This window comes from Bombus pascuorum, chromosome 8 (assembly GCF_905332965.1).
Source record: "Bombus pascuorum chromosome 8, iyBomPasc1.1, whole genome shotgun sequence".
Classification (NCBI taxonomy): Eukaryota; Metazoa; Arthropoda; class Insecta; order Hymenoptera; family Apidae; genus Bombus; species Bombus pascuorum.
This window is the reverse complement of record NC_083495.1, coordinates 15,444,820-15,455,363: the sequence shown is the minus strand read 5'-3', so window position 1 is coordinate 15,455,363 and position 10,544 is coordinate 15,444,820. Positions and strand designations below refer to the sequence as shown.

General features: G+C 32.8%; 1 protein-coding gene across 2 annotated transcripts in view; it reads right to left on the bottom strand.

Annotated features, from left to right (window-relative positions):
* Positions 1-278: 278 nt before the first annotated feature.
* Positions 279-10,544, bottom strand: part of LOC132909868 (uncharacterized) — a 679,960-nt gene continuing 669,694 nt past the window's right edge. For both annotated transcript variants that reach the window (XM_060965019.1, XM_060965020.1), the window contains 3 exons: positions 10,356-10,507; positions 9,880-9,952; positions 279-9,500 (listed from right to left, as the gene is read on the bottom strand). In XM_060965019.1, coding sequence (XP_060821002.1) covers positions 9,479-9,500; positions 9,880-9,952; positions 10,356-10,507 — 247 coding nt within the window. In that variant the 3' untranslated portion in view covers positions 279-9,478. The remainder of the gene's footprint in view (positions 9,501-9,879; positions 9,953-10,355; positions 10,508-10,544) is intronic.

Genomic DNA, 10,544 nt, shown 5'->3' with positions numbered 1-10,544 from the left:
TTAATTTTCAACAAACATTTATAAGATAAGAAAAAATTTATCTGTTGCAAAGTTTGATATGAATTCGTATCAACAAACTACGATATGAAAATATGCAGAAGAAAATTGGTAATAAAACTGAAAAGAATAAATTAAATTTCTTTAAAAAGTTTTGATCGCTATAAATAATTTAAAATTGTTTAAAAAGCAATTCGGATTCGATTATTTAAATATGTTCATGTTGTATTTATCATAGTTTTGGTGCGATGGTGCTTTGAAGAATACTCGTTGGAGAAACGTCCATTAATCTGTAGTTTATTTCGTAAGACATCATCGTTTCTACAATAATTGTAATTGTTGTCTTGTCGCTGTTACATGTTTGAGCCTATTTATGTACAATAGTCCCAACATATTCGGTTCGATGAAAAGGAAAAGCGCTGAAACCAAAATTTTCCACGTATTTTGGATAATAAAAATCGATGTACAAACGATGAGACAAATACGAAAGAAAGAAAAATGGTATAAAGGTTTCGGTAATCTATGTTACGAGATTTGCAAAAAGTTATGTAACATTAGTACGAAATCGTTGTACGTAATCTACTCAGGCTGATCGATCGACAGCTGGATCATCTGTAAAAAATTCTTGTTTTATTGACTTTGTTGCAACATTGGCAGTTATTCAGTTGTATGGATTTATTCTCGCTTCTTGTCATTGTATACTATATTTGTCTTTGTAAAATTAGATAAAAATAATAATTATCGAGAAATCACAGGATAATGAAATACTAGAATGAAAGAAACATTGTACGATTATTATAAATTTTACAATGATGATGAATATTTTTTCCACTTTCATTAGGTATATGTACTGAACTTTATAACAATGATTTTTAATGAATAATGTATAATGAAATTGGAAAATAATGTAAAATTGTATATTCTCTATTGGGAATACAAAATTTAAAGATAGTCAATGTAAGATAGATTTAAATAGAAAGAAATGGCAACTGATGGATAAAAAAATAACAAAGACAAATTGTCACGCACCGTTCCATATTTTCTCCATACATTACGAATTCGATTACTTTCCAACTAACAGTTGTATAAAGTGAATATCCTAAATATATTGACAAGTATGTTTCTTATTTTAAAGACTTTCGACTATAGAATTGTAAATGGTAAAAAAAGGGAGAATCGAGCTGTCGATTGTTCAACCAGTTACATGGATTTTCTCATTTTAATATCGAATCTAAAAAACATCGTTAAATTCGATCGATGAAAATCTGCAACGATCGATTTTGTTCCTATCTTCTTTAATTTTTTTTTTTTTTTTACTTTTCCTGTTTCTTTTTTTTTTTATAGTAGGATTCAGTTTTTAAATGTTCGACCCTTCACTGGGAAAGGAACAACGATCGTCACGAGATTGTTCTGGATGGAATCGACGGGGAAATATAATAAAGAAAATTACACGCAAGCGAAATCGGCGAATGAAATAACACGCTGACCTACATAAAACTCTTTATCGTGCAATTATAAACGCCTTATAATTAAGGGAATGTCGACCAAAAATACGCTTAACACGAAACTTAATGTTAATTCTAACTCGAATACTCTTAATTTAGGCATAACGCGATACGTGTTCCGACTCGATAAGAAAACATGGCACTTATTTCAACTTAAAGATCATTCACTAAAAAGATTTTCTTAATGTAAGGAAATTAAAACAACATTTCCGATGTAAATTTGTTTTGTTAAAAGTTAATAACAAGTGAAAACAAATAAATAAATGTAGTAAGATGTTTAAGAACATTGTATTTGAATCATACTTAAAAGATTCCAATTATAATGATAGAATTTTCATAAAATAATTCAATAAATCCATAAAATAGCTCACTTATGAAAAGATTATTAAATTAATCTTGGTTTACAGTCAACCATTTCTCAACTTCGTTTATCCTGCATGATGTACTTGAAAAATTAATTAAGAAAAATAAAATAATAAAAATTTCTGCGATGTAAAAGATGTAACAAAAAGTCCTGACACTGAAAAACACTGATCCAAGTAAGCTACTCCCAGAACTGCACAAATCTTTGAAACAAAAATACACAATTTTAATTAAGCTTTAACATGACTGTATGCTTCTAATTTAAATTGCAATATTACAATTAATATGTAACAGAATATTAAATAAAAGTCTTTCCTCTGCCTATCCATAAAAATTGTTCTCAAAGAGGCTACAAAAGGAATCCAAAATGAGGTAAAATAAAAACAGAATTGTACATAAATTTTAAATTCTAAACTCAAAGAATCATAAATATATCATAAAAGAATTCTTAATTAAAACATTGCAACACAAGTGCTCGTGTTTTCGAATCGCGACGGGAACACGACCACGGACCTCCGACTAACGATCTAGTGACTAGACAGTAAGCAAGTGTGTTCGTATTCTCTCCGAATCAATCAATCAATCAATCAATCATTCAAGGGTGAATGTAGTTCTTGTGTACTAGAAGGTATCGTTAGGCGATCTCGGATCGATCGATCGGCGATTAACGTGGTCGACAGGCCTCGATTCTCTATGTCGACGCACGACGGCATCGAAGAAAACACGAAGGAACCACATTTCACGTGATACCTTCGTTTTTTTTTCACGCCGTGGCTCCTCCATTAAATTCGGTTACGACCTATCCAACCTTACACCCTAGATAACGCATAGATATACGCATATGTTTATGTGTCATATAATTATATATATATACACGACTTTCCTTTTTATGTACAGAATCGCAACTATTAGGGTTAATCGTTACGTAGTTCAATGTCCTTGCGGATTCATTAAAACGGGGCAGAGAGACGCGTGCCAGCGTGTTTCATACTCTCCACCCTTTTTATAATTATCCCTTTAATCTCTCGTTCGAAGATCGATTTCACACGACGCTCGATCGATTTCCCTGGCTCTGGTCGTCGAAAATTCGCCTCGTCGTCCTTTCGAACACGCTTTCCCTTCGTCACTTTCGTGCTAGAAAAATCGTAGAAAAAAGCGATCGCTAGAAAATATCGCGACGACCATTCGCTCCGTCGTGAAATCAAAGTTAAGTCCACGCGAAATCAGTCGAGACGGCTGCGAAAAAGAATCGTCTGGCTGCCGAAACGAGATCATCATACATTTCTCCCTTGATACAAGCAAAAGGTACCTTCTTATTATACGTATCAGATACAGGGTGATTTTTTAGTTAGTCAAGTCATAACGTGCATAGATTGCCATCCGTAATAGGATACTGTTAATACTTAGCACACCTAATTTCAATTGTTTCTTTAATTTAAATATTTCAATTAGTTTCACTGCGTGTCACCGATGAAATCTGCAGCATTGAAAGCGTTAAGCAGTTTGAAGATGATTACAATTTTATTATTGATACTATAAATAAAATGTCCTTTTTTATATAATATATGTGTTTATATATGTCAGCGATATCAGATTTTGTATGTATTTTATATGCATGTAACGACTTAAGCCTTTGGCTCATTAAAGACAAGGAGTTGAAAGCCACTAACCCTGAAGTAATGTAAAAGCAATCCCACAAGAGTAAGTGGTCTTGATAGACGATTAAAAAAATTTGAGAAAAAGAGAAGAAAATGTGTCCTAACACTGAGTGTACGTGATTGGAACCCAATATCGACCTTCTAAGATCCATAGATCCTAGATTAGGGTACAAACGACTTATATATGTAGTATACATATACTATGAAAACGCGACAGTGTACGATCCGCAATGTGATCGACGCTACTGCCTTTGAATTTTTCTTCAACTAACGAAAAAATCACCTTGTATAAGAAGGTATCGCATATACTTTCGTATAAGGGAATTGCATATAATTTTTAGTTATAATATTTTGTTCGGGGAGAACGTGAACGTCTCCGACGTGGATCACGGACCTTGGCAAGTTAATGATCGTTCGGATGGGTGTGTAGTATTACAGAGATTCCTCTCTTAGAATATTGACAACGCGATGCGCTTACACGGATAACACTCGTTAACTATTTACTCTTTACGATAAGTTCGACAGATTAATCGTGTTATGGTTTATGATAAACGTGCATGGGTAATTGTCGACTGTTCGTTACAATTCTAACGTGAGAACGTTCTCGGGATGGCCAGACTCATTCCTTGACTTATTTGAGCGATATTTTTTGAGATGGAGCTTCTTTTGTGTTAGTTTTATAAAATCGATGGAGAAAAAGATGAGATATCGTTGTGAATATTTACAGGTGTAGTGAAGTATTTATAAAGAAAATTTTGTAAAACTTGAACGTGATTTTAGTGACGGAAGGATTGTAAAGGTCAATTGTGACTTTTGTAATGAGTTGTGATACTTCACGAATGGAACGGTGGATTCTGATAGCGAATGTACGTGTTGCTATGGAAGTATTGCATTGCTTTAGAACTTTAACTAGTTAACATTTTACATGGGTGTAATCTAGTCCTTTCGTTAACAAATTATTTGAGTAAACACTTGTCTATTATTTTTCTGGTTATTACATGTCAAATAAGTGATTCATACGAGCGTTTTAATATTAAAAGATAGTAACAATTTTTACAAATGGAATAAAATTTACGGTAGTATTCCTGATAAAAATAACATTGTGTTACACAATTTAAAATATATATTAATATGACCATTGTATAAATAAGATTAAATAGATATTTACACAGGCACCTAATAGTTCTACAGGTTCAATTTGAACTAGATCAAGGGGACGATCAAATCGATTCGTTATCTAAATTACATTTCGATTAAGTCGAATGATGGACTGGATTATGTTGGATGGTAGGTGTAAGTTAGGACTGAATTACATCTAGATTAGATTCAAGGGTAAATTGAGCTTGGTTTATGTCTGGGCACTAAATGTTTTATGAACTGTGTTATATAAATTAATACAACATACTATAATCGAATTAATCCACCAAAATATGAAGTTAGAATTTTTTCATTACATCCACCATCGATTTTGTAATTTTTTAACATTTTAACACCCTCATTAACACGCACGATAATTTTCATCAAAATTAAATTATCCAAATGTTAATGAAAATGTAGAATCGAGACAATGTTCTAGTACCGTTTAAATATCTTTAAATGTTTATAACTCTAATTTTCTAACACTTTCGTCGCAACACGTACATTAATTTTCGTCAAAATTAAATAATCCAAATGTTACTAAAAACTTACGCTAGAACGAATGTCGTAATATCGTTTGAATTCCTCGGAATATACGTCTATGATGATTTTTATCAAAGGATTTTCAAAGAAAGGAGTCTGGCGTATAATATATCCCCGATTTTGGTGGCTCGATCAATGAATTATACTTTCTTTATTACGCGATCTTCGCGTAGACTCTGGTTCGTCCTCGTACATACGACGCTACTCTGTTGCATATGATACACGTTTGTTTCTCTTTTTCTGATTCTCGTACTGAGAGAACGGCGAGCGAGATACATTTATCGAAGATGCTAACACCTACGAGAAACGTTTACTGTTTATTGTGACACGAAACAGAGCGTTGAAGATACTTCGTTATAAATAAACGGATAAACATCGTGCGTTAGGTAAGTATAGAAAAATATTCTGCGATAATAAAATATTACATATTGTATAACATCGTGGGTATCTAAGAAAAATCTGTTAAGTTTATTTTTAATTGAAGTTATTCATTTTGAAATTATAGGATATACAAGATAATCGTATTTTTGAAAGAGAATGTCATGGTTTCAAATTATATAACGATCTGTAATTCAATGTAATCTTCCTATTCTTCCAGAATGAGAAATAATAGAAGAGAAATTTTTATATTTCTCGTGAAAAGTAGGAAAGCATTTTTCTCAAAACCTCAATTTTAGAACTTACAGAATTTTCCTTCTACATTCGTGATACGATCGCATAAATAACACAGGAACAGTAAAAAAAGAGATACACTAGACTACAATCTAAAAGCTGAAGGCAAGAAGAGCTGCCTCTGATTCGTTTAAATACTTTTCACCCAATATCTATACAACGAACTCACGAAAATAATACTACAAACGTATAACAGAAGATTTGTACACATTTACCGAATACGTTATTTAAAACTCCTACGAAATAGTTCGTTTATTCAAACACAAGCTCAACTTGTCTTAAAGAACTCGCCGTGCAGGGAGTGCAAAAGAAAACGTACAATACGTTCGTATAAATAATTAAATTAAAATAGAGCAATGTACAAATACATTTTATCGCGTGTGAATGCGTATTTTCATAGTTTTTAAACTGCGAAACAGTGTTTTACATACGATGAAAATAATTAATCAAGTGAATAATTAGATACATCATATATCTTGCAGATATTTTAAATAAAAGTAACAAATTATTTGATACGTTGTACGCAGCTCGTAATTATAACTAGACGCAAATCGTCTAGATTATCCTTAAATGCCTAATGACTGCAAAGGTGTTTCTCTCAGTACGCGAAGCTACGAGTTAGCGAGCGGAAAATTCGACAGTCTGCCTTTGCGTTTCCTCCATTTAGATCGCGATCGTTGGATTACGATTCACGATTTCTCGGTTACCTTCTTGAAAAAACGAACTCTTGGTCCCTATATTTTTCTCAAAACACCTTCGCCCTCAGTTCGTCCATTTATCTCTGCGTTTCTTCCTTTTGTATCGCGAGTTCATTCGGAGAACAAATAAAAGGAAAAGAAAAAGTCATTACCTTATTACTGGGCTCGATTTCGGACAGATCGATCATACTCTGTTTAAACTTGTTCGGGAAGAAAAACTTGTTCAAAAATACGAAGTTAGATTTTAACGGTGACGCGCGCGTTTCAAATGTTTTCTCTTCTTTTTCAACTGATATTCGGTAGAGGGACAAGAACTTTTCTTGTAGAAGCACACGAAGATATATGGACACCATAGGTGAAAAACATGATAAGTGATATTTCTCGGTTTTAATACCCGTTCAAGTTCGAAGAGCAGCTTCGAAATTATATTTTTAAAAAACTTATTTCACTTAGCAAAGTATTCCTTGAGGTAATTCTTACAGGTTTCCGGCTCTTCTACCATGAAAAAAATGTTTTATAGAAAGAGGAAACTTAGTTTTTTTAACATCATGGGAAAACTTTCCATGTCGTTAAACTTTAACTTTCGCTACTAATATCTAACGGAGAATTGATAGAAATAGATTTACCATATTTTTCCCTTTTGATTTTCATATACAAATAAAAGTGAGTTCTCGAGTGAAATTTTCTCGATACGCTGAACTTTCGATTAACTTTTTATAATGTATCGCTTACAGCATACATAGCGAGCTAAAAATCAATCTATCAAACGACGTACGCGTTAACGTCGCCGCTAAAATTACCGCAAGCCAAATGAAACTTTTATCGTTAAGCTTTTAACGATATTCCAAAATTGCTTCGGTTTAATATTTACATCACCGTGCATAAATATCCAGACATTTTGATCGATTTGTGGTAACAGTGCATGAATTTAATCAAAGTATACAAATTAATGATGAATTATTATATTAGTAACTAGAAGCAGCACTTGTTACCTTTTATGAAATCACCAAAGTATAAATCTAAATTATCTATTAGAAAGCATGGCAGTAATATATTTTAACAATTTGCAAAAATCAATTAGCAAGGATCATAACGATGTAAGTCAGTTCACTGTTAGTTTATAAAAGCTTGATTGTATTTCATTAAATTATGAAAGTATATCATGGTAGAGAATAAAACTGGAACTTAATTAATTATCAAACCAAAGAGACAATACATTTAAAAGCTAAAACACGTGATTGTTAAAATTTTGACTTACAGCACTATGCTAATACGCAGCATATTGTACGTACCTATAATAATTATAAAGCATAAAAGCATCGCCGATTGATTTATTCGTAATTTTCTAATTAAAATATATTCTGTTAAAAATAAACAGGTATCTGGATACTTCTCAGCGGTAATATACATATGTATGTAAAATAAAAATTCCAACGAACATATCTCCATTAGATAGACGCGAATGAAACGGTTCACCGAGACCAAAAAAGATTTACTCTTACACGAGGATTTTTTTATTCGAGAAAAAAGTACAGGCGAACGTATTTAAAAAAAAAAGAGAGAAATTGTAATCTCGCGCTCGTCACCGCGTGAACACTCGAAAAAACCCAAACGACATCGTCAACATTGGGACAATGGAAACGCTTTTTGAAAAGCTGCAAACGGCATAAAGCCGCGCGCGTTACTACCGGGTCGTGTCCTCTCTTACTGATCTTGTCAAACGTTTCTCCTCTCTATCTTTCCCTTTCCTCTCTTCGTCTTTCTCGTTCGTTAAGTACGTGCACGACGACCGTCGTCTGTTACTAACGTGTAACCTAGAACCTTAAAAACGACAACGTTCGAGCTTACTCTACAGGAACGAACCTATTTTCTTCTTTTTTATCATTTTTCCATTATCCTCTGTTCCACACCTAGGAGTTTTGTTAGCGTATATCAAAAGGACTATGTACAAAAAGGGTCGGCCAAAATGTACGAAACGATTCCTCGAAAATGAATATTCACGAGGCTGCGCCACAATTATGAAATTTTCGCGATCGAGGAACGATTCTTCGGTTGGCCTCGGGCTTAGGAACTATACTTACTGCTACGCGATACTGTTCAATGAATTTTTTTTTTCATGTTCGTACTAACAGATCAGCTTCGTTTTCAGTGTATACTGAAGTACGCTTGATCGATAGACGATTTCAATCGGTGCAATCGATCTCTGTTTCCTATATTCGAGCTTTGGAATCTTAGGGTCGCTTCTTCGAGTAGTTTTTACCTATGATGTCTTTTTCTTTGAAGAGCGCTCTTTGCTTCGATGTACATTACTTTATGTATAATAATGTAACAACATTATTGAATGAAACACGATCGAATATTTATTTCGATCGCCTAAATTCGATTCGAAGATTCGGTCTGATAAGATTTCATTTCGATAAAATTTTAGTCGTATTAATATACGTATAATATTGTTTTACGTAATATACGACTGAAAAATGTAATACAGTATTTGATAAATTGATGATTAAGAGAAATGGAATTCGAAGTTGAGAGCATTTTATAGAAAGTGTCGAGACGATTGCACTGATCGTTTTAGTACACCTAAGGGGTGTCCTTAAATGACGCGAGATCACTACGATGAATCATTGTTTTTCTTCTTTTCGTTTGTCGTTCGCGAGCAAATCGCTGCAATTTGAATTTTCTTCTTTTTCTTACGTTTCGTCATCGTACGGGTGTCTCTTGTTCACCACTTCGATGTTCTTCTCTCTTTTTCGCTCTTTTCTCGCTGGATGTTACTTGCTTAAGCTCGTTTTCCCTTTTCGTAAGAGAGATTCGTGGCTGATTAATTGTTTGGAACGAAGTTTAGAAGAGTGCGTCTATCTCAGTATCGCTCCCATTCGACGCGTTGCATGATTGCTCTTTTTCACTGAGCGTTCAGTTCAGACCTGCCGAGAGGAAGTTGAAGAAAAGGAAGGTGATTTAGTGCGACCGAAAGCTGTGTTTTAATTAAATGTCAAATTTGTGTCGAATAAAATATTAAATAAATAAACACGAATAAAATTCCTCCGTTATATTTTGTTAATATTATCATTACGTAAATTGTAATTTATCGTAAATTGTAAGTTATGAAGCTTATGCAAATTCTTTTCTTTATGAGTATAAATAAAGAGATGGAACATAAGTAGAGATTTCATCTATTTATTTCACTTAATATTAGAAGAAGTACTTTGAATTTTATTATTTTGAATTCTTATTAGATGCATAGTATGAGATAAAAATTTAAAGTTTAAAGACTTTTATTAAACGTAGATTCAGATCACTTACTTCAATGCTTTGTAACGTTCTTTCTCTGGATTGTTGTCTGGTGGTTCACACTCGAAAGACGCCAGAGCTAAAGCTACATTATCAAAAGTAATAAATTAGAGTAATAAATACTGGCGAAGTTTAGAAAGAATAAAATATTTTTTAATATCTAAAAATAGCTTTTTTTATTAATTACAAAATAAAGGTTATTTTAGTTTGCAATGAAATAATCTGAAATATTGTAACAGCATCTGAATAATTTCGTTTGACGTAATCTCTTGTAATTTAGTTCTAATTTTACTGCGAAATAATGCAATTTTATTTTATACGAGTTCTCGAAAGTAACATCTTATTTTTAAATATTATTCTATTCTTCACCAACTAATTTAAAAGCAATTTCACGTTTCATTTAATTACTTTTGTTCTCTGTTGTATTTTCAATTCATTAATTCTCTTCTTATCTACGAATCGAATAAAAACAGGTTAAAAAGTTTTACCATTTTCAGTCAGCACCGGGCTCGCCTGAAGGAAAGCAATGACACGCGGATTCTTCTCGAATGGACAAGCAACTTGTTTCCAGGCAATGAATTCTGTCACCTGTTTTGCCAGTTGCCAGAACTTTTCGAAATTAATGTGTCCATTTGGTAATCTGAAACGATAGTTTTACAACAGGATTAATGTATAAA